At 46.3% G+C, this 24,864-nt stretch overlaps 1 protein-coding gene across 1 annotated transcript in view; it reads right to left on the bottom strand.

Annotated features, from left to right (window-relative positions):
- The window catches only part of LOC124002425 (acid-sensing ion channel 1-like), a 445,922-nt gene that overhangs the window by 386,690 nt on the left and 34,368 nt on the right, over positions 1–24,864 (bottom strand). Inside the window, exon 2 of the mRNA XM_046309795.1 lies at positions 9,118–9,313. Within this exon, the coding sequence (XP_046165751.1) occupies positions 9,118–9,313 (196 nt within the window). The remainder of the gene's footprint in view (positions 1–9,117; positions 9,314–24,864) is intronic.

Here is a 24,864-nt window from a genome sequence, read left to right as displayed (position 1 = left end):
TAACTGATTTATTTATGCCAGCAGCATACCACCCTGTATACTACAGAAACAGCGCTAACCAAACAGCAGTGCTAGGTGCCTGTGCTACAGAAACACCGCTAACCCAACAGTGCTAGGTGCCTGTGCTACAGAAACACCGCTAACCCAACAGTGCTAGGTGCCTGTGCTACAGAAACACCGCTAACCCAACAACAGTGCTAGGTGGCTGTGCTACAGAAACACCGCTAACCCAACAGTGCTAGGTGGCTGTGCTACAGAAACACCGCTAACCCAACAACAGTGCTAGGTGCCTGTGCTACGGAAACAGCGCTAACCCAACAACAGTACTTGGTGCGAGCAAGTGTAACTACACTCAAAAATTCTAATTTCATAGGTTTTTCAAAGACCTCAAAAGTGGTCTCCTGGTGTGGTTTAATTAAGCATCGTTGTAAACTTAGAACATCCAATATTGTTGTTTTTCTACGTTCAGGTATCACACTAGTGTGTGTAAATGTTCAGTGCTGTCAGCATGCAAGTCAATATGGAAAGAGAGATGGATTGAGACACACAGACACCCAAAGACAGTGCATTGGGAAAACATTCAGACCAATTGACTTTTTACACATTTTCTTATTGTTAAATTGATTAAATAGTTTTTTTCCCCCTCATCAATCGACACACAATACCCAATAATGAGGCAAAACCAGTTATTTTTTTTATTTATACTAGCAAATTTATTAAAAATGAAAAACAGAAATATCACATTTACATAACGTATTACTCAGTACTTTGTCAAAGCACCTTTGGCAGTGGTTACAGCCTCAAGTCTTCTTGGGTATGACGCTACAAGCTTGGCACACCTGTATTTGGGGAGTTTCTCCCATTCTTCTCTGCAGATCCTCACAAGCTTTCTCAGGTTGGATGGGAAGGGTTACTGCACAGATATTTTCAGGTCTGTCCACAGATGGTTGATTGGGTTCAAGTCCGGGCACGGGTTAGACACTCAAGGACATTCAGAGACTTGTCCCGAAGCCATTCCTGCGTTGTCTTGGCTGTGTGCTTAGGGTTGTTGTACTATTGTAAGGTGAACCTTCGACCCAGTCTGAGGTCCTGAGTGCTCTGGAGCAGGTTTTCATCAAGGATCTCTCTGTACTGTGCTCCATTAATCATTCACTCGATCCTGACTAGTCTCCCAGTCTCTGCTGCTGAAAAACATCCCCACAGCATGGTCACCTCCCCGTCCAAGACACTTCTCCCCGGATTGCTCAGTTTGGCCGGGTCTAGTATAAGTCTTGGTGGTTCCAAACTTCTTCCATTTAAGAATGATGGAGGCCACTGTGTTCTTGGGGACTTTCAACGCTGCAGACATGTTTTGGTACCCTTCCCCAGATCTGTGCCTCGACACAATCACGTCTCAGTACTCAGTACAGACAATTCCTTCCACCTGATGGCTTGGTTTTTGCTCTGAGATGTACTGTCAACTGTGGGACCTTATATGGCACAGGTGTGTGCCTTTCCAAATCATGTCAAATCAATTGAATTTACCACAGGTGGACTGTTTCTACAATCAAGTTGTAGAAACATCTCAAGGATGACCAATGGAAACAGGATGCACCTGAGCTCAATTTCGGATCTCATAGCAAAGGGTCTGAATACTTATGTAAATAAGGTACTTCTGTTTTTTTTTAAACATATACAAAAACCTGTTTTCGCTTTGTCATTTTCAGGAATTGAGTTCAGATTGCTCAGGATTTTCTTTTTTTTTAATCAATTTTAGAATAAGGCAGTAACATAACAAAATGTGGGAAAAGTCAAGGGGCACTGTGTAAATCAGGAAGAGACCACTTCCACAAAAGTCTGCGGCTAGCATCAAGTGAGACGTGAAATACCGTTTCTATGAATACAGACGTAAACCAAGTGGCTTCAAGTATCATCATGTCAATGAGAGGGCCTGGACATATTCCGTTTGAAAGGGCAAAACTTCCCAAAAAAATAACAAATACAAGGGTCAATTCAAACTAATAAAATTAAAAATTAAAAATTGTTCAGTTGCTTTCATTTTCAAGTTGATTAAATCAACTTACACTGAAAAAACACATCTGTACGTGAGTGTGTGTGGTGTCTATGTGTGTCTGTGTAAACGTGTGTGTGCGTGCGTGTGTGTGTGTGTGTGTGTGTGTACGTGTGTGTGTACGTGTGTGTGAGGAGGATGACTCTTCACACACCATTTGATTTGCATCTCAAATTGCATCACATCCCCTACATAGTGCACTACTTCTGGTCAAAACTAGTGCACTATGTAGGGAATAGGGTGCCATTTGGGACAGACACAAATGAGTGCTCTCTGCTGAGCTGTTAGCTGAACAGGTCTAATCTCCATTACATCCCACATCATCACAAACAAACACAGAGACATCACATTACTACAGGACCCTCACAGCAGAGTAGAGACTACAGTATGATCCTACAGTATGATACTACATTATGATCCTACAGTATGATCCTACAGTATGATCCTACAGTATGATACTACATTATGATACTACATTATGATACTACATTATGATACTACAGTATGATACTACAGTATGATACTACATTATGATACTACAGTATGATACTACAGTATGATACTACATTATGATACTACATTATGATACTACAGTATGATCCTACAGTATGATACTACATTATGATACTACAGGACCCTCACAGCAAAGTATAGACTACATTATGATACTACAGTATGATACTACAGTATGATCCTACAGTATGATACTACAGGACCCTCACAGCAGAGTATAGACTACATTATGATACTACAGTATGATACTACATTATGATACTACAGGACCCTCACGGCAGAGTAGAGCACATTACAGTACCTGGCAGTACACATTTCTAAGGGCCATAGGGAAAGGTGTGTCTTTCAGACCGTGAACATTTTACCTCAGCAGAGGGACAGTGAAGGGCGGGGAGAGGAGAGGAGAGGAGAGGAGAGGAGAGGAGAGGAGAGGAGAGGAGAGGAGAGGAGAGGAGAGGAGAGAGGAGAGGAGAGGAGAGGAGAGGAGAGAAGGGGAGAGGAGAGGAGAGAATAGAAGGGGAGAGGAGAGGAGAGGAGAGGAGAGGAGAGGAGAGGAGAGGAGAGGAGAGGAGAGGAGAGGAGAGGAGAGGAGAGGAGAGGAGAGGAGAGGAGAGGAGAGGAGAGGAGAGGAGAGGGAGAGGAGAGGAGAGGATAGAAGGGGAGAGGAGAGGAGAGAGAGAGAGAGAGGAGAGGAGAGGAGAGGAGAGGAGAGGAGAGGAGAGGAGGGGAGAGGAGAGGAGAGGAGGGGGAGAGAGAGGAGGAGAGGAGAGGAGAGGAGAGGAGAGGAGAGGAGAGGAGAGGAGAGGAGAGGAGAGGAGAGGAGAGGAGAGGAAAGCCACAGCAGTATCCTTGTAGTCGACACAGGAACTCATGTTAGGTCACTGACTATTTTGGCAGTTGATCAAAGAAGTCAATGATACAGTTTTCAGATGAAAGATACACCTGCGTGGCTTTGCATTTCACATCAATCATATCATTTCAATGAGGTTTTTTTATTCGTTGCCGTGGCAGAGCGGAATGAAGCACTGCGACGGTAGAAATCCACGTTAATCCAGGTAAATGGTTGTTTTCATTCAAACGGAAACAGGAACCGCAGACGTCTTCACAACAGCCCTGACACCTCAAAGTCAACAAGTCCTTTTGAAATGTGTCGCAACCACCACTACTTTTGTTTCACGTCCATTTTGACTATTTGACTTAACAGGATGAAAACATCTGAAGAAGAGAGGCACAAACGGAGGTATTTATGTGTTACTGAGCAGGGCCGGCTCCAGGCATCAACAACATAAGTGATAGCTTACGCCGAACCCCAAAAAATATTACAAATATATCATTTTTGTTGGGGATTGGGGAGGGGGGGGCTCAGTCGGGATCTCAACATACTGTTGAGAGTCAGAATAGTAGAATACACAAGGCGCCAGTTAAAAATGTGATCAGCAATTCTTCTACATGGAAACTACTACATGGACTCTACTACATGGACTCTACTACATGGACTCTACTACATGGACTCTACTACATGGACTCAACTACACCGAGGATACATGGACTCTACTACACCGAGGATACATGGACTCTACTTCATGGAGGCTACTACATGGAGGCTACTACATGGACTCTACTACATGGACTCTACTACATGGAGGCTACTACATGGACTCAACTACACAGACTCAACTACACAGACTCAACTACACAGACTCTACCACAATGAGGCTACATGGACTCCACAACGAGGAGGCTACATGGACTCTACTACACGAAGGTTACATGGACTCTACTACACGGAGGCTACATGGACTCTACTACACGGAGGTTATGTGGACTCTAAAACACAGAGGTTACTACATGGACTCTACTACACTGAGGTTTTGTGGACTCTACTACACGGAGGCTATGTGGACTCTACTACACGGAGGTTACGTGGACTCTAATACACGGAGGTTACGTGGACTCTACTACACGGAGGTTACTGCATGGACTCTACTACACGGAGGTTACGTGGACTCTACTACACGGAGGTTACGTGGACTCTACTACACGGAGGCTACTGCATGGACTCTACTACACGGGGGTTACGTGGACTCTACTACACGGAGGTTACTTGGACTCTAATACACAGATGTTTTGTGGACTCTACTACACGGAGGTTACGTGGACTCTACTACACGGAGGTTACGTGGACTCTACTACACGGATGTTATGTGGACTCTACTACACAGAGGCTACTGCATGGACTCTACTACACGGAGGTTACGTGGACTCTACTACACGGATGTTATGTGGACTCTACTACACAGAGGCTACTGCATGGACTCTACTACACGGAGGTTACGTGGACTCTACTACACGGAGGTTACGTGGACTCTACTACATGGAGGTTACGTGGACTCTACTACACGGAGGTTACGTGGACTCTACTACACGGAGGTTACGTGGACTCTACTACACGGAGGTTACGTGGACTCTACTACACGGAGGTTACGTGGACTCTACTACACGGAGGTTACATGGACTCTACTACACGGAGGTTACGTGGACTCTACTACATGGAGGTTACGTGGACTCTACTACACGGAGAATACGTGGACTCTACTACACGGAGGTTACGTGGACTCTACTACACGGAGGTTACGTGGACTCTACTACACGGAGGTTACGTGGACTCTACTACACGGAGGTTACGTGGACTCTACTATACGGATGTTACGTGGACTCTACTATACGGAGGTTACGTGGACTCTACTATACTGAGGTTATGTGGACTCTACTATACTGAGGTTACGTGGACTCTACTACACTGAGGCTACTACAGGGACTCTACTACACTGAGGTTTTGTGGACTCTACTACACGGAGGCTACTGCATGGACTCTACTACACAGAGGTTACGTGGACTCTACTACACTGAGGTTACGTGGACTCTATGACACGGAGGTTACGTGGACTCTACTACACGGAGGTTACATGGACTCTACTATTCGGAGGTTACATGGACTCTACTACACAGAGGTTACGTGGACTCTACTACACGGAGGTTACGTGGACTCTACTACACGGAGGTTACGTGGACTCTACTACACGGAGGATACGTGGACTCTACTACGCGGAGGTTACGTGGACTCTACTACACGGAGGTTACGTGGACTCTACTACGCGGAGGTTACGTGGACTCTACTACACAGAGGTTACGTGGACTCTACTACACGGAGGTTACGTGGACTCTACTACACGGAGGTTACGTGGACTCTACTACACGGAGGTTACGTGGACTCTACTACACGGAGGTTACGTGGACTCTACTACACGGAGGTTACGTGGACTCTACTACACGGAGGCTACTGCATGGACTCTACTACACGGGGGTTACGTGGACTCTACTACACGGAGGTTACTTGGACTCTAATACACAGATGTTTTGTGGACTCTACTACACGGAGGTTACGTGGACTCTACTACACGGAGGTTACGTGGACTCTACTACACGGATGTTATGTGGACTCTACTACACAGAGGCTACTGCATGGACTCTACTACACGGAGGTTACGTGGACTCTACTACACGGATGTTATGTGGACTCTACTACACAGAGGCTACTGCATGGACTCTACTACACGGAGGTTACGTGGACTCTACTACACGGAGGTTACGTGGACTCTACTACATGGAGGTTACGTGGACTCTACTACACGGAGGTTACGTGGACTCTACTACACGGAGGTTACGTGGACTCTACTACACGGAGGTTACGTGGACTCTACTACACGGAGGTTACGTGGACTCTACTACACGGAGGTTACATGGACTCTACTACACGGAGGTTATGTGGACTCTACTACATGGAGGTTACGTGGACTCTACTACACGGAGAATACGTGGACTCTACTACACGGAGGTTACGTGGACTCTACTACACAGAGGTTACGTGGACTCTACTACACGGAGGTTACGTGGACTCTACTACACGGAGGTTACGTGGACTCTACTATACGGATGTTACGTGGACTCTACTATACGGAGGTTACGTGGACTCTACTATACTGAGGTTATGTGGACTCTACTATACTGAGGTTACGTGGACTCTACTACACTGAGGCTACTACAGGGACTCTACTACACTGAGGTTTTGTGGACTCTACTACACGGAGGCTACTGCATGGACTCTACTACACAGAGGTTACGTGGACTCTACTACACTGAGGTTACGTGGACTCTATGACACGGAGGTTACGTGGACTCTACTACACGGAGGTTACATGGACTCTACTATTCGGAGGTTACATGGACTCTACTACACAGAGGTTACGTGGACTCTACTACACGGAGGTTACGTGGACTCTACTACACGGAGGTTACGTGGACTCTACTACACGGAGGATACGTGGACTCTACTACGCGGAGGTTACGTGGACTCTACTACACGGAGGTTACGTGGACTCTACTACGCGGAGGTTACGTGGACTCTACTACACAGAGGTTACGTGGACTCTACTACACGGAGGTTACGTGGACTCTACTACACGGAGGTTACGTGGACTCTACTACACGGAGGTTACGTGGACTCTACTACACGGAGGTTACGTGGACTCTACTACACGGAGGTTACGTGGACTCTACTACACGGAGGTTACATGGACTCTACTACACGGAGGTTACGTGGACTCTACTACACGGAGGTTACGTGGACTCTACTACACGGAGGTTACGTGGACTCTACTACACGGGGGTTACGTGGACTCTACTATGCGGAGGTTACGTGGACTCTACTACGCGGAGGTTACGTGGACTCTACTACGCGGAGGTTACGTGGACTCTACTACGCGGAGGTTACGTGGACTCTACTACGCGGAGGTTACGTGGACTCTACTACGCGGAGGTTACGTGGACTCTACTACGCGGAGGTTACGTGGACTCTACTACACTGAGGTTACGTGGACTCTACTACACTGAGGTTACGTGGACTCTACTACACTGAGGTTACGTGGACTCTACTACACTGAGGTTACGTGGACTCAAATACACGGGGGTTACGTGGATTCTACTACGCGGAGGTTACGTGGACTCTACTATACAGAGGCTATGTGGACTCTACTACACGGAGATTACGTGGACTCTACTACACGGAGGCTACTACATGGACTCTACTACACTGAGGTTTTGTTGACTCTACTACACAGAGGCTATGTGGACTCTACTACACTGAGGTTACGTGGCATAAAACTAGGCATAAGCTACATAGACACCACCAGACTGTGTTAGCCCGCTGACCTAAAGCTAGGCATAAGCTACATAAACTCCACCAGACTGTATTAGCCTGTTGAACTAAAGCTAAGCTGTTGTTGAACTAAAGCTAAGCTAACACAAATCTTTAGGTCTCAGGCTAGGTCACTCATCACCACAGCGTAGTTCACTGAACCACCTATGCTCCATTGTTATTCCGATGGATCAGATAAATCCATCACAGAAAGGCCGGGTCTGGAGCTCCATGCTACAGCACAGGGATGCCCTGTATTAATGTAGCCAGCGGTGGGAACCTAGCTTCACAGAGTTTCCAGACCAGATGAAGAAATTCAGTATTTCTCACCGCTGTATCCCACAGAGACAGAAACCAGGACAGAGTTGCCTGGTATATGTGGAAACAACTGGTATCCAACCAACTTGGGGCTTCTGCACACCAACTGATGGTGTTAGACCACTGACCTAGAGCCTATAATTGATCTAGAACCTGAAACTGACCTAGAGCCTGAAACTGACCTAGAGCCTGAAACTGACCTAGAGCCTAGAATTGAACTAGATCCTAGAATTAGCCTAGAATTGACCTAGAGCCTAGAATGGACCTAGAGCCTGAAACTGACCTAGAGCCTATAATTGATCTAGAGCCTAGAATTGACCTAGAATTGACCTAGAGCCTAGAATTGACCTTGAGCCTAGAATTGACCTAGAATTGACCTAGAGCCTAGAATTTACCTAGAGCCTAGAATTGACCTAGAGCCTGAAACTGACCTGGAGCCTATAATTGATCTAGAGCCTAGAATTGACCTAGAATTGACCTAGAGCCTAGAATTGACCTAGAACCTAGAATTGACCTAGAATTGACCTAGAGCCTAGAATTGACCTAGAGCCTAGAATTGACCTAGAGCCTAGAATTGACCTAGAATTGACCTAGAGCCTAGAATTGACCTAGAGCCTAGAATTTACCAAGAATTGACCTAGAGCCTAGAATTGACCTAGAGCCTAGAATTGACCTAGAGCCTAGAATTGATCTAGAGCCTAGAATTGACCTTGTAGCGTTAAGACAAGTCTTCTGGTCTCAGGTAAGGTTACTGAGCATAATTCTCCGAACCACCTCCGTTGCACGCGCTACAATGTCACTCACCACTTTGATGGTGGATGATCAGCTGCATCAGATAAAAACCATTAGAGGAAGGTCAGACCCAGTCAGTCCTACACTCTATGCTAACAACACCACGGTGATTAGCTGTGTTCACGTAGCCAGCAGAGGGCAGACAGCTTAGCATCACAGAGTTACAACCAGATGCTACATGGTGACTCACCACAGTGAAGTCCTCAGCGCTGCACTCCATGCCGCGGTAGTAGCATGACAGTAGCATGTCCTTGATTTCGTGGCCCGTCCGGTCGTAGAACTCCCGCATGTTAAAGGGGCGGGGCTTGAAGTTGAGGAAGTCAGATTTGATCTTCAGGGTCTCCAGAACGCTCTCCTCAACCAGGTGAGTGTCTCTGATCTCATACCTTGGAACATGGAAGCAGAAGGACAGTTAGGATCGGTCCTATAGCATCCTATCGGATCTGTTAGAGGACTAGAGGAGGGGTTATTGATCTTCAGGGTCTCCAGAACGCTCTCCTCAACCAAGTGAGTGTCTCTGATCTCATACCTTGGAACATGGAAGCAGAAGGAAAGTTAGGATCGGTCCTATAGCATCCTATCGGATCTGTTAGAGGACTAGAGGAGGGGTTATTGATCTTCAGGGTCTCCGGGATGCTCTCCTCAACCAGGTGAGTGTCTCTAATCTCATACCTTTTAGGATCGGTCCTATAGCATCCTATCGGATCTGTTAGAGGACTAGAGGAGGGGTTATTGATCTTCAGGGTCTCCGGGATGCTCTCCTCAACCAGGTGAGTGTCTCTGATCTCACACCTGCGACAGAACAGAATGATAGTTATATGAAAGTTGGGGATAGAACTAGGGGTTAGGGTTAGTGGTTAGGACAGATGAAATCAGCTTTGGGAGGGTGTCCCTTTACATACCTGGACAGAACGGATAAGTTTTAAGTCAACTTTAACAAATCAGATATTTACTACCTTCTCATAGACTACATGACCAACAGTATATGGACACCTGCTCATCAAACATCTCATTCCAAAATCATGGTCATTAATAAGGAGTTGGTCCCCCATTTACTGCTATAACAGCCTCCATTCTTCTGGGAGGGCTTTCCACTAGATGTTGGAACATTGCTGCTATAACAGCCTCCATTCTTCTGGGAAGGCTTTCCACTAGATGTTGGAACATTGCTGCTATAACAGCCTCCATTCTTCTGGGAAGGCTTTCCTCTAGATGTTGGAACATTGCTGCTATAACAGCCTCCATTCTTCTGGGAGGGCTTTCCACTAGATGTTGGAACATTGCTGCTAAAACAGCCTCCATTCTTCTGGGGAGGCTTTCCACTAGATGTTGGAATATTGCTGCTATAACAGCCTCCATTCTTATGGGAAGGCTTTCCTCTAGATGTTGGAACATTGCTGCTATAACACCCTCCATTCTTCTGGGAAAGCTTTCCACTAGATGTTGGAACATTGCTGCTATAACAGCCTCCATTCTTCTGGGAAGGGTTTCCACTAGATGTTGGAACATTGCTGCTATAACAGCCTCCATTCTTCTGGGAAGGCTTTCCTCTAGATGTTGGAACATTGCTGCTATAACAGCCTCCATTCTTCTGGGAAGGCTTTCCACTAGATGTTGGAACATTGCTGCTAAAACAGCCTCCATTCTTCTGGGGAGGCTTTCCACTAGATGTTGGAACATTGCTGCTATGACACCCTCCATTCTTCTGGGAAAGCTTTCCACTAGATGTTGGAACATTGCTGCTATAACAGCCTCCATTCTTCTGGGGAGACTTTCCACTAGATGTTGGAACATTGCTGCTATAACACCCTCCATTCTTCTGGGGAGGCTTTCCACTAGATGTTGGAACATTGCTGCTATAACAGCCTCCATTCTTCTGGGAAAGCTTTCCACTAGATGTTGGAACATTGCTGCTATAACAGCCTCCATTCTTCTGGGAAGGCTTTCCTCTAGATGTTGGAACATTGCTGCTATAACAGCCTCCATTCTTCTGGGAAGGGTTTCCACTAGATGTTGGAACATTGCTGCTATAACAGCCTCCATTCTTCTGGGAAGGCTTTCCTCTAGATGTTGGAACATTGCTGCTATAACAGCCTCCATTCTTCTGGGAAGGCTTTCCACTAGATGTTGGAACATTGCTGCTAAAACAGCCTCCATTCTTCTGGGGAGGCTTTCCACTAGATGTTGGAATATTGCTGCTATAACAGCCTCCATTTTTATGGGAAAGCTTTCCACTAGATGTTGGAACATTGCTGCTATAACAGCCTCCATTCTTCTGGGAAGGCTTTCACCTAGATATTGGAACATTGCTGCTATAACAGCCTCCATTCTTCTGGGAAGGCTTTCCACTAGATGTTGGAACATTGCTGCTAAAACAGCCTCCATTCTTATGGGAAGGCTTTCCACAAGATGTTGGAATATTGCTGCTATAACAGCCTCCATTCTTCTGGGAAGGCTTTCCTCTAGATGTTGGAATATTGCTGCTATAACAGCCTCCATTCTTATGGGAAGGCTTTCCTCTAGATGTTGGAACATTGCTGCTATAACACCCTCCATTCTTCTGGGAAAGCTTTCCACTAGATGTTGGAACATTGCTGCTATAACAGCCTCCATTCTTCTGGGAAGGGTTTCCACTAGATGTTGGAACATTGCTGCTATAACAGCCTCCATTCTTCTGGGAAGGCTTTCCTCTAGATGTTGGAACATTGCTGCTATAACAGCCTCCATTCTTCTGGGAAGGCTTTCCACTAGATGTTGGAACATTGCTGCTAAAACAGCCTCCATTCTTCTGGGGAGGCTTTCCACTAGATGTTGGAACATTGCTGCTATGACACCCTCCATTCTTCTGGGAAAGCTTTCCACTAGATGTTGGAACATTGCTGCTATAACAGCCTCCATTCTTCTGGGGAGACTTTCCACTAGATGTTGGAACATTGCTGCTATAACACCCTCCATTCTTCTGGGAGGCTTTCCACTAGATGTTGGAACATTGCTGCTATAACAGCCTCCATTCTTCTGGGAAAGCTTTCCACTAGATGTTGGAACATTGCTGCTATAACAGCCTCCATTCTTCTGGGAAGGCTTTCCTCTAGATGTTGGAACATTGCTGCTATAACAGCCTCCATTCTTCTGGGAAGGGTTTCCACTAGATGTTGGAACATTGCTGCTATAACAGCCTCCATTCTTCTGGGAAGGCTTTCCTCTAGATGTTGGAACATTGCTGCTATAACAGCCTCCATTCTTCTGGGAAGGCTTTCCACTAGATGTTGGAACATTGCTGCTAAAACAGCCTCCATTCTTCTGGGGAGGCTTTCCACTAGATGTTGGAATATTGCTGCTATAACAGCCTCCATTTTTATGGGAAAGCTTTCCACTAGATGTTGGAACATTGCTGCTATAACAGCCTCCATTCTTCTGGGAAGGCTTTCACCTAGATATTGGAACATTGCTGCTATAACAGCCTCCATTCTTCTGGGAAGGCTTTCCACTAGATGTTGGAACATTGCTGCTAAAACAGCCTCCATTCTTATGGGAAGGCTTTCCACAAGATGTTGGAATATTGCTGCTATAACAGCCTCCATTCTTCTGGGAAGGCTTTCCTCTAGATGTTGGAACATTGCTGCTATAACAGCCTCCATTCTTCTGAGAAGGCTTTCCACTAGATGTTGGAACATTGCTGCTATAACAGCCTCCATTCTTCTCTGAAGGCTTTCCACTAGATGTTGGAATATTGCTGCGGGAATTTGCTCCCGTATTAAAATAGACATGATGAGCTGCCAGTAATATTTAAACACGCGGGGCTGACGATACACTTGGCTACTCATTCATTGCAGCTGCAGTGGGACTGGAAGTAGAGAGAAGCACGTTATATGGTTTGTAATAATGTTGAATAAAGACAGTGTTGACAGTGCTGAATAAAAACGTAGATGTAAACTCAAGCATAAAAACAGCAGGTCTTTGCTGTATTCTGACACTCTCTCTCTGTGGTCAGGGTTTTAAAAGTTATGAAATCTCATGTAGGCTAGTATCAAACTTTGCTTCTGGCCGGGGAAGCTGTAGGAACGATGATTTGAGCTATCCGATTGGCCAGCGCAGATCTCCCAGTCCACCAGGTAGGCGGAGTTAGTCTTTTCAGACAAATGAAATGGTTTAAAATGGAAACACTTTGTTTACCCGATGCTCAGGGCTTCTGAATCAAGTTCATCTACGACCAACAGCACAACACAATCAAAAATAAAGACTCTATCACAGCCTCTATCGTTGGCTTTATCACAGCCTCTGTCGTTGGCTTTATCACAGCCTCTATCACAGCCTCTATCATTGGCTTTATCAGATCCTCTATCACAGCCTCTGTCGTTGGCTTTATCACAGCCTCTATCACAGCCTCTGTCGTTGGCTTTATCACAGCCTCTGTCGTTGGCTTTATCACAGCCTCTATCACAGCCTCTGTCGTTGGCTTTATCACAGCCTCTGTCGTTGGCTTTATCACAGCCTCTATCACAGCCCCTAGCACATCCTCTATCATTGGCTTTATCACATCCTCTATCACAGCCTCTGTCGTTGGCTTTATCACAGCCTCTATTGTTGGCTTTATCACAGGCTCTATCACAGCCTCTATCATTGGCTTTATCATAGCCTCTATCATAGCCTCTATCGTTGGCTTTATCACAGCCTCTATCACAGCCTCTATCATTGGCTTTATCACAGCCTCTATCATAGCCTCTATCGTTGGCTTTTATCACAGCCTCGGTCGTTGGCTTTATCACAACCTCTATCATAGCCTCTATCGTTGGCTTTATCATAGCCTCTGTCGTTGGCTTTATCACAATCTCTATCATAGCCTCTATCGTTGGCTTTATCACAGCCTCTAACACAGCCTCTATCACAGCCTCTATCATTGGCTTTATCACAGCCTCTATCATAGCCTCTATCGTTGGCTTTTATCACAGCCTCTATCATTGGCTTTATCACAGCCTCTATCATTGGCTTTATCACAGCCTCTATCGTTGGCTTTTATCACAGCCTCTATCATTGGCTTGATCACAGCCTCTATCGTTGGCTTTTATCACAGCCTCTATCATTGGCTTTATCACAGCCTCTATCGTTGGCTTTATCATAGCCTCTATCACAGCCTCTATCATTGGCTTTTATCACAGTATCTATCACAGCCTCTATCGTTGGCTTTATCACAGGCTCTATCATAGCCTCTATTGTTGGCTTTTAGCACAGCCTCTATCACAGCCTCTATCGTTGGCTTTAGCACAGCCTCTATCGTTGGCTTTATCACAGCCTCTATCATTGGCTTTATCACAGCCTCTAACACAGTATCTATCACAGCCTCTATCATTGGCTTTATCACAGCCTCTATCATAGCCTCTATCGTTGGCTTTAGCACAGCCTCTATCATAGCCTCTATTGTTGGCTTTATCACAGTCTCTATCATTGGCTTTATCACAGCCTCTATCATAGATTCTATCGTTGGCTTTATCACAGCCTCTATCGTTGGCTTTATCACAGCCTCTATCATTGGCTTTATCACAGCCTCTATCATAGCCTCTATCGTTGGCTTTATCACATCCTCTATCACAGCCTCTATCGTTGGCTTTATCACAGTCTCTATCATTGGCTTTATCACAGCCTCTAACACAGACTCTATCACAGCCTCTATCGTTGGCTTTATCACAGCCACTATCATAGCCTCTATCGTTGGTTTTATCACATCCTCTATCGTTGGCTTTATCACAGCCTCTAACACAGGCTCTATCGTTGTCTTTATTACAGACTTTATCGTTGGCTTTTATCACGTCCTCTATCGTTGGATTTATCACAGCCTCTATCGTTGGATTTATCACAGCCTCTAACACAGCCTGTATCACAGCCTCTATCGTTGGCTTTATCACAGCCTCTAACACAGCCTGTATCACAGCCTCTATCGTTGGCTTTATCACAGCCTCTATCGTTGGCTTTTATCACAGCCTTTATCTATGGCTTATATCACAGAAATGTTTGGTGATCGACTACGAATGACTTGAAGATCGACCTGCGATCGACCGGTTGGTGACTACTGTCCTAGAGACATCTAGTCTTCTCAGACCAAGGAGGGAGAGACAGATGAAGGCAGGATACTCAAAGCTCTGTGTTCTGTTAGCTTGACATTAGATATTATCCCCACACTGTCTGTAAAAGTCCTTTTTTTTCACCTTTATGTAACCAGGTAGACAAGTTGAGAACAAGTTCTCATTTACAATTGCGACCTGGCCAAGAATAAAGCAAAGCAGTTCGACACATACAACAACACAGAGTTACACATGGAGTAAAACTAACATACAGTCAATAATACTGTAGAATAATAAGTCTATATACGATGTGAGCAAATTAGGTGAGAAGGGAGGTAAAGGCAAAAAAAAGGCCATGGTGGCAAAGTAAATACAATATAGCAAGTAAAACACTGGAATGGTAGATTTGCAGTGGAAGAATGTGCAAAGTAGAAATAGAAATAATGGGGTGCAAAGGATTAAAATAAATAAATAAATAAATACAGTAGAGAGGGAGGTAGTTGGGCTAAATTATAGATGGGCTGTGTACAGGTGCAGTAATCTGTGAGCTGATCTGACAGCTGGTGCTTAAAGCTAGTGAGGGAGATAAGCGTTTCCAGTTTCAGAGATTTTTGTAGTTCGTTCCAGTCATCGGTAGCAGAAAAATGGAACTGGCAGCTGACTCAGGACTACATATTCCCCTAGCAATGGGGGTTTGAGCTGACTCAGGACTACATATACCCCTAGCAATGGGGGTTTGAGCTGACTCAGGACTACATATACCCCTGGCAATGGGGGTTTGAGCTGACTCAGGACTACATATACCCCTGGCAATGGGGGTTTGAGCTGACTCAGGACTACATATACCCCTGGCAATGGGGGTTTGAGCTGACTCAGGACAACATATACCCTTGGCAATGGGGGTTTGAGCTGACTCAGGACAACATATACCCCTAGCAATGGGGGTTTGAGCTGACTCAGGACTACATATACCCCTGGCAATGGGGGTTTGAGCTGACTCAGGACTACATATACCCCTGGCAATGGGGGTTTGAGCTGACTCAGGACTACATATACCCCTGGCAATGGGGGTTTGAGCTGACTCAGGACAACATATACCCTTGGCAATGGGGGTTTGAGCTGACTCAGGACAACATATACCCCTAGCAATGGGGGTTTGAGCTGACTCAGGACAACATATACCCCTGGCAATGGGAGTTTGAGCTGACTCAGGACAACATATACCCCTGGCAATGGGGGTTTGAGCTGACCCAGACTACATACTGTATATGGGGGTTTGAGCCATTCTTGTCTGAGCCCCCCCATTACAACCGATCGATCTCTACATTCCCTGCCGTTTTAAAAATAGTACACTATTAAGATTCAATCTGGTTTAACAAAAACAATAGCTGTGATGTTCAGTTAAAGTCAATTAGAGGGACTAACAAAAGATCTCAGTGAGATGAATCGCTCATCATCAGTCAGCAATCTCCAACAATCATTCTGCCATGCAGTACAACTAAATGAATTGGCAGTGAGGGGGGGATCCACTTTAGTGAAACTAAGAGCCTATTCTAGTGCAGTAATTCAGGTCAAATGTCCTTGAGAGAACTAAGAGCCTATTCTAGTGCAGTAATTCAGGTCAAGTGTCCTTGAGAGAACTAAGAGCCTATTCTAGTGCAGTAATTCAGGTCAAGTGTCCTTGAGAAAACTAAGAGCCTATTCTAGTGCAGCAATTCAGGTCAAGTGTCCTTGAGAGAACTAAGAGCCTATTCTAGTGCAGTAATTCAGGTCAAGTGTCCTTGAGAGAACTAAGAGCCTATTCTAGTGCAGTAATTCAGGTCAAGTGTCCTTGAGAGAACTAAGAGCCTATTCTAGTGCAGTAATTCAGGTCAAGTGTCCTTGAGAGAACTAAGAGCCTATTCTAGTGCAGTAATTCAGGTCAAGTGTCCTTGAGAGAACTAAGAGCCTATTCGAGTGCAGCAATTCAGGTCAAGTGTCCTTGAGAGAACTAAGAGCCTATTCTAGTGCAGTAATTCAGGTCAAGTGTCCTTGAGAGAACTTGTACGTTCAGCGTGGTATTAAAAGAGCTACGTACAAAACCATCAGGTATCGTTTCTGAAGTGTCCACCCTGAACACACACACACACACACACACACACACACACACACACACACACACACACACACACACACACACACACACACACACACACACACACACACACACACACACACACACACACACACACACACACACACACACACACACACACACACACTGCAATTGTGGATGCCATTTACCCTCAAGCTATTGAAGTTATACTGTGACTGTAGCCCAAGATTGTTTCACGCCTCAAAAAGGTGTCAGCATGCAATTGTGGATGCCATTTACCCTCAAGCTATTGAAGTTATACTGTGACTGTAGCCCAAGATTGTTTCACGCCTCAAAAAGGTGTCAGCATGAAGCTATTCCTCCCTGCCACTATCAACCTCCAACACCTGCTCAGGTTACACACACAGTTACTAATTAACCTTCCGTAATAATAGCACCCTACACCAAGTCCATTTAAAGACCATGATAACAAAGGAATAAGCAATTAGTGGACACAAACGTCCACATACAATATATGGCCGTTGTTAGAGATTATTATGTTGTAGACCTGCAAAATGTTTTAGATTAAAGAACAGAGAACAACAAAAGTCTGCTCACACAATAAGCATATGGTTGTATGAGGACAAAAGTCTGCTCACACAATAAGCGTCTGGTTGTATAAGGACAAAAGTCTGCTCACACAATAAGCGTCTGGTTGTATGAGGACAAAAGTCTGCTCACACAATAAGCGTATGGTTGTATGAGGACAAAAGTCTGCTCACACAATAAGCGTATGGTTGTATGAGGACAAAAGTTTGCTCACACAATAAGCGTCTGGTTGTATAAGGACAAAAGTTTGCTCACACAATAAGCGTCTGGTTGTATGAGGACAAAAGTTTGCTCACACAATAAGCGTCTGGTTGTATATGGACAAAAGTTTGCTCACACAATAAGCGTCTGGTTGTATGAGGACAAAAGTCTGCTCACACAATAAGCGTCTGGTTGTTTAATAAGGACAAAAGTCTGCTCACACAATAAGCGTCTGGTTGTATGAGGGCAAAAGTCTGCTCACACAATAAGCGTCTGGTTGTATAAGGACAAAAGTTTGCTCACACAATAAGCGTCTGGTTGTATATGGACAAAAGTTTGCTCACACAATAAGCGTCTGGTTGTATGAGGACAAAAGTCTGCTCACACAATAAGCGTCTGGTTGTTTAATAAGGACAAAAGTCTGCTCACACAATAAGCGTCTGGTTGTATGAGGGCAAAAGTCTGCTCACACAATAAGCGTCTGGTTGTTTAATAAGGACAAAAGAAAAGAACAACGTCTGTTGTCGAGATGTTGTTGTTATCATCATACATCCCTGACAATATTTTTACCGTGTCTAGTTAACTTTGGGGCGCAGTAACAAAGAACAGCCCTCCCACAATAACTTGCCTGTCATGCAGGTGAATGAGGACCCAAAAGCGACTTGGCGAAAACAGAGTTTTTAATCCAGTAAGAAACTTTACAAAACAAAAAGCATAATACTACTCGTAAAGACGAGAACAGACTGGAGACTTGATCGAGAACTGCAGGTTGCCTCGGGAAGGCACTTGAACCTAGCAGACTCAGACACCTGCTCACCACGCAGCATCTGAGGGAAACACGACACGACAGGGCAAAACATAGACACAGCAAGGTGAATTATAGATGAGGATCCGACAGGGCAGGAACGGAAAACAAGGAGAGAAATAGGGACTCTAATCAGGGAAAAGGATCGGGAACAGGTGTGGGAAGACTAAATGATGATTAGGGGAATAGGAACAGCTGGGAGCAGGAACGGAACGATAGAGAGAAGAGAGAGCGAGAGAGAGAGAGGGAGGGGAGAGAGAGGGATAGAAAGAGGGAAAGAACCTAATAAGACCAGCAGAGGGAAACGAATAGAAGGGGAAGCACAGGGACAAGACATGATAATTAATGACAAAACATGACAGTACCCCCACTCACCGAGCGCCTCCTGGCGCACTCGAGGAGGAATCCTGGCGGCAACGGAGGAAATCATCAATGAGTGAACGGTCCAGCACGTCCCGAGACGGAACCCAACTCCTCTCCTCAGGACCGTAACCCTCCCAATCCACTAAGTATTGGTGACCCCGTCCCGAGAACGCATGTCCATGATCTTATGTACCTTGTAAATAGGTGCGCTCTCGACAAGGACGGGAGGGGGGAGGGAAGACGAACGGGGGTGCGAAGAAAGGGCTTGACACAGGAGACATGGAAGACAGGATGGACGCGACGAAGATGTCGCGGAAGAAGCAGTCGCACAGCGACAGGATTGACGACCTGGGAGACACGGAACGGACCAATGAACCGCGGAGTCAACTTACGAGAAGCTGTCATAAGAGGAAGGTTGCGAGTGGAAAGCCACACTCTCTGGCCGCAACAATACCTTGGACTCTTAATCCTGCGTTTATTGGCGGCTCTCACAGTCTGTGCCCTGTAGCGGCAAAGTGCAGACCTCACCCTCCTCCAGGTGCGCTCACAACGTTGGACAAACGCTTGAGCGGAGGGAACGCTGGACTCGGCAAGCTGGGAAGAGAACAGAGGAGGCTGGTAACCCAGACTACTCTGAAACGGAGATAACCCGGTAGCAGACGAAGGAAGCGAGTTGTGAGCGTATTCTGCCCAGGGGAGCTGTTCTGCCCAAGACGCAGGGTTTCTGAAAGAAAGGCTGCGTAGTATGCGACCAATCGTCTGATTGGCCCTCTCTGCTTGACCGTTAGACTGGGGATGAAACCCGGAAGAGAGACTGACGGACGCACCAATCAAACGACAGAACTCCCTCCAAAACTGTGACGTGAATTGCGGGCCTCTGTCTGAAACGGCGTCTAACGGGAGGCCATGAATTCTGAACACATTCTCGATAATGATTTGTGCCGTCTCCTTAGCGGAAGGAAGTTTAGCGAGGGGAATGAAATGTGCCGCCTTAGAGAACCTATCGACAACCGTAAGAATCACAGTCTTCCCCGCAGACAAAGGCAGACCGGTAATGAAGTCTAGGGCGATGTGAGACCATGGTCGAGAAGGAATGGGGAGCGGTCTGAGACGACCGGCAGGAGGAGAGTTACCCGACTTAGTCTGCGCGCAGTCCGAACAAGCAGCCACGAAACGGCGCGTGTCACGCTCCTGAGTCGGCCACCAAAAGCGCTGGCGAATAGACGCAAGAGTGCCTCGAACACCGGGATGACCAGCTAACTTGGCAGAGTGAGCCCACTGAAGAACAGCCAGACGAGTGGAAACAGGAACGAAAAGGAGGTTACTAGGACAAGCGCGCGGCGACGCAGTGTGCGTGAGTGCTTGCTTAACCTGTCTTTCAATTCCCCAGACTGTCAACCCGACAACACGCCCATAAGGAAGAATCCCCTCGGGATCAGTAGAAGCCACAGAAGAACTAAACAGACGGGATAAGGCATCAGGCTTGGTGTTCTTGCTACCCGGACGGTAAGAAATCACAAACTCGAAACGAGCGAAAAACAACGCCCAACGAGCTTGACGGGCATTAAGTCGTTTGGCAGAACGGATGTACTCAAGGTTCTTATGGTCTGTCCAAACGACAAAAGGAACGGTCGCCCCCTCCAACCACTGTCGCCATTCGCCTAGGGCTAAGCGGATGGCGAGCAGTTCACGGTTACCCACATCATAGTTGCGCTCAGATGGCGACAGGCGATGAGAAAAATAAGCGCAAGGATGAACCTTATCGTCAGACTGGAAGCGCTGGGATAGAATGGCTCCCACGCCTACCTCTGAAGCGTCAACCTCGACAATGAATTGTCTAGTGACGTCAGGAGTAACGAGGATAGGAGCGGACGTAAACGTTCTTTTAGAAGATCAAAAGCTCCCTGGGCGGAACCGGACCACTTAAAACACGTCTTGACAGAAGTAAGAGCTGTGAGAGGGGCAGCAACTTGACCGAAATTACGAATGAAACGCCGATAGAAATTAGCGAAACCTAAAAGCGCTGCAACTCGACACGTGACCTCGGAACGGGCCAATCACTGACAGCTTGGACCTTAGCGGAATCCATCTGAATGCCTTCAGCGGAAATAACGGAACCGAGAAAAGTAACGGAGGAGACATGAAAAGAGCACTTCTCAGCCTTTACGTAGAGACAATTCTCTAAAAGGCGCTGTAGAACACGTCGAACGTGCTGAACATGAATCTCGAGTGACGGTGAAAAAATCAGGATATCGTCAAGATAGACAAAAACAAAGATGTTCAGCATGTCTCTCAGAACATCATTAACTAATGCCTGAAAAACAGCTGGCGCATTGGCGAGACCAAACGGCAGAACCCGGTACTCAAAATGCCCTAACGGAGTGTTAAACGCCGTTTTCCACTCGTCCCCCTCTCTGATGCGCACGAGATGGTAAGCGTTACGAAGGTCCAACTTAGTAAAGCACCTGGCTCCCTGCAGAATCTCGAAGGCTGATGACATAAGGGGAAGCGGATAACGATTCTTAACCGTTATGTCATTCAGCCCTCGATAATCCACGCAGGGGCGCAGAGTACCGTCCTTCTTCTTAACAAAAAGAACCCCGCCCCGGCCGGAGAGGAAGAAGGCACTATGGTACCGGCGTCAAGAGACACAGATAAATAATCCTCGAGAGCCTTACGTTCGGGAGCCGACAGAGAGTATAGTCTACCCCGAGGAGGAGTGGTCCCCGGAAGGAGATCAATACTACAATCATACGACCGGTGAGGAGGAAGGGAGTTGGCTCGGGACCGACTGAAGACCGTGCGCAGATCATGATATTCCTCCGGCACTCCTGTCAAATCGCCAGGTTCCTCCTGAGAAGTGGGGACAGAAGAAATGGGAGGGATGGCAGACATTAAGCACTTCACATGACAAGATACGTTCCAGGATAGGATAGAATTACAAGACCAATTAATAGAAGGATTATGACATACTAGCCAGGGATGACCCAAAACAACAGGTGTGAAAGGTGAACGAAAAATCAAAAAAGAAATAGTCTCACTGTGGTTACCAGATACTGTGAGAGTTAAAGGTAGTGTCTCAAATCTGATACTGGGAAGATGACTACCATCTAAGGCAAACATGGGCGTAGGCTTGTCTAACTGTCTGAAAGGAATGTTATGTTTCCGAACCCATGCTTCGTCCATGAAACAACCCTCAGCCCCAGAGTCAATCAAGGCACTGCATGTAGCACCCGAACCGGTCCAGCGTAGATGGACCGACATAGTAGTACAGGATCTAGATGAAGAGACCTGAGTAGTAGCGCTCACCAGTAGCCCTCCGCTTACTGATGGGCTCTGGCCTCTTACTGGACATGAATTAACAAAATGTCCATCAAATCCGCAATAGAGGCACAGGCGGTTGGTGATCCTCCGTTCCCTCTCCTTAGTCGAGATGCGAATCCCTCCCAGCTGCATGGGCTCAGTCTCAGAGCCAGAGGAGGGAGATGGTTGCGATGCGGAGCAGGGAAACACCGTTGATGCGAGCTCTCTTCCACGAGCCTGGTGACGAAGATCTACCCGTCGTTCTATGCGGATGGCGAGAGCAATCAAAGAGTCCACACTGGAAGGAACCTCCCGAGAGAGAATCTCATCTTTGACCACTGTGTGGAGTCCCTCCAGAAAACGAGCGAGCAGCGCCGGCTCGTTCCAGTCACTAGAGGCAGCAAGAGTACGAAACTCTATAGAGTAATCCGTTATGGATCGATCACCTTGGCATAGGGAAGCCAGGGCCCTAGAAGCCTCCCCACCAAAAACTGAACGGTCAAAAACCCGAATCATCTCCTCTTTAAAGTTCTGGTAATTGTTAGAACAATCAGCCCTTGCCTCCCAGATAGCTGTGCCCCACTCTCGGGCCCGGCCAGTAAGGAGTGAAATGACGTAAGCAACCCGAGCTCTCTCTAGAGTATGTGTTGGGTTGGAGAGAGAACACAATCTCACACTGGGTGAGAAAGGAGCGGCACTCAGTGGGCTGCCCGGAGTAGCAAGGTGGGTTATTAACCCTAGGTTCTGGAGGCTCGGCAGGCCAGGAAGTAACAGGTGGCACGAGACGAAGACTCTGGAACTGTCCAGAGAGGTCGGAAACCTGAGCGGCCAGGTTCTCCACGGCATGGCGAGCAGCAGACAATTCCTGCTCGTGTCTGCCGAGCATGGCTCCTTGGATCTCGACGGCAGTGTTACGAGCGTCTGTAGTCGCTGGGTCCATTCCTTGGTCGGATCCTTCTGTCATGCAGGTGAATGAGGACCCAAAAGCGACTTGGCGAAAACAGAGTTTTTAATCCAGTAAGAAACTTTACAAAACAAAAAGCATAATACTACTCGTAAAGACGAGAACAGACTGGAGACTTGATCGAGAACTGCAGGTTGCCTCGGGAAGGCACTTGAACCTAGCAGACTCAGACACCTGCTCACCACGCAGCATCTGAGGGAAACACGACACGACAGGGCAAAACATAGACACAGCACGGTGAATTATAGATGAGGATCCGACAGGGCAGGAACGGAAAACAAGGAGAGAAATAGGGACTCTAATCAGGGAAAAGGATCGGGAACAGGTGTGGGAAGACTAAATGATGATTAGGGGAATAGGAACAGCTGGGAGCAGGAACGGAACGATAGAGAGAAGAGAGAGCGAGAGAGAGAGAGGGAGGGGGAGAGAGAGGGATAGAAAGAGGGAAAGAACCTAATAAGACCAGCAGAGGGAAACGAATAGAAGGGGAAGCACAGGGACAAGACATGATAATTAATGACAAAACATGACATTGCCTAGTTAAAATAAAGGTTAAATAAAATACATAAATTAAATTAAATAAGCACAGTGAAATACAGGACAAACTTTTAGGCACCGAAGTTAACATCATTATGTCACAATGCAAACTGAGGTAATAAAATACCTTCATGGATAAACCACTGAAATGAAGATACATTTATGTGATTAAAACGGAGAAACCATTTGAATATGTTTCAATACGGCAAGAGTATAATGGGTTTGTTGTGTTCAATACTTCTAAATTATTCCAAAAAAAACAACATCATCACAAAACAACACTATAATGACAGAACAAATGCCCTGTCTAACTCTAATCTAGTTTACAGGATCTGCTTTTTATGTGTTTACCAGGAGCTTCAATGGATTTAGCAGCAGCTACTCTTCCTGGGGTCCACAGGAAACACAAAACACGACAAGTAACAAAACACTGATACACAAGGACAGTTAAAGACATTTAAAATACCACCATACACAAACAATAACAATTATGTGCGTGTGTGTGTGTGTGTGTGTCCTGACAATCCCTGCCGTTCTATGAGATGTTGTTTAATCCGTTTTCTTAAAAGGTCATTCTTCTGTTTTCTTGAGTAATAGGAGATGGAAGGGAGTTCCACACGATCATGGCTCTGAATAAAACTGTGTGTTGCTGTGAATTCCTTTTGGACGTAGTGAAGAGACCCCTGGTGGCATGCCTTGTGGGGTATGTATGGGTGTCTGAAGAGACCCCTGGTGGCATGCCTTGTGGGGTATGTATGGGTGTCTGAAGAGACCCCTGGTGGCATGCCTTGTGGGGTATGTATGGGTGTCTGAAGAGACCCCTGGTGGCATGTCTTGTGGGGTATGTATGGGTGTCTGAAGAGACCCCTGGTGGCATGCCTTGTGGGGTATGTATGGGTGTCTGAAGAGACCCCTGGTGGCATGCCTTGTGGGGTATGTATGGGTGTCTGAGCTGAATGTTATTTGATTATGTAGACCATATGGATTTTTCATCACAGTAATATCTCTCATCAAAACTAAGCAGT

The sequence above is a fragment of the Oncorhynchus gorbuscha genome, linkage group LG18 (assembly GCF_021184085.1).
Source record: "Oncorhynchus gorbuscha isolate QuinsamMale2020 ecotype Even-year linkage group LG18, OgorEven_v1.0, whole genome shotgun sequence".
Taxonomy (NCBI): Eukaryota; Metazoa; Chordata; class Actinopteri; order Salmoniformes; family Salmonidae; genus Oncorhynchus; species Oncorhynchus gorbuscha.
The sequence above is the reverse complement of the archived record's forward strand: the minus strand, read 5'-3'. Positions and strand labels throughout refer to the sequence as shown.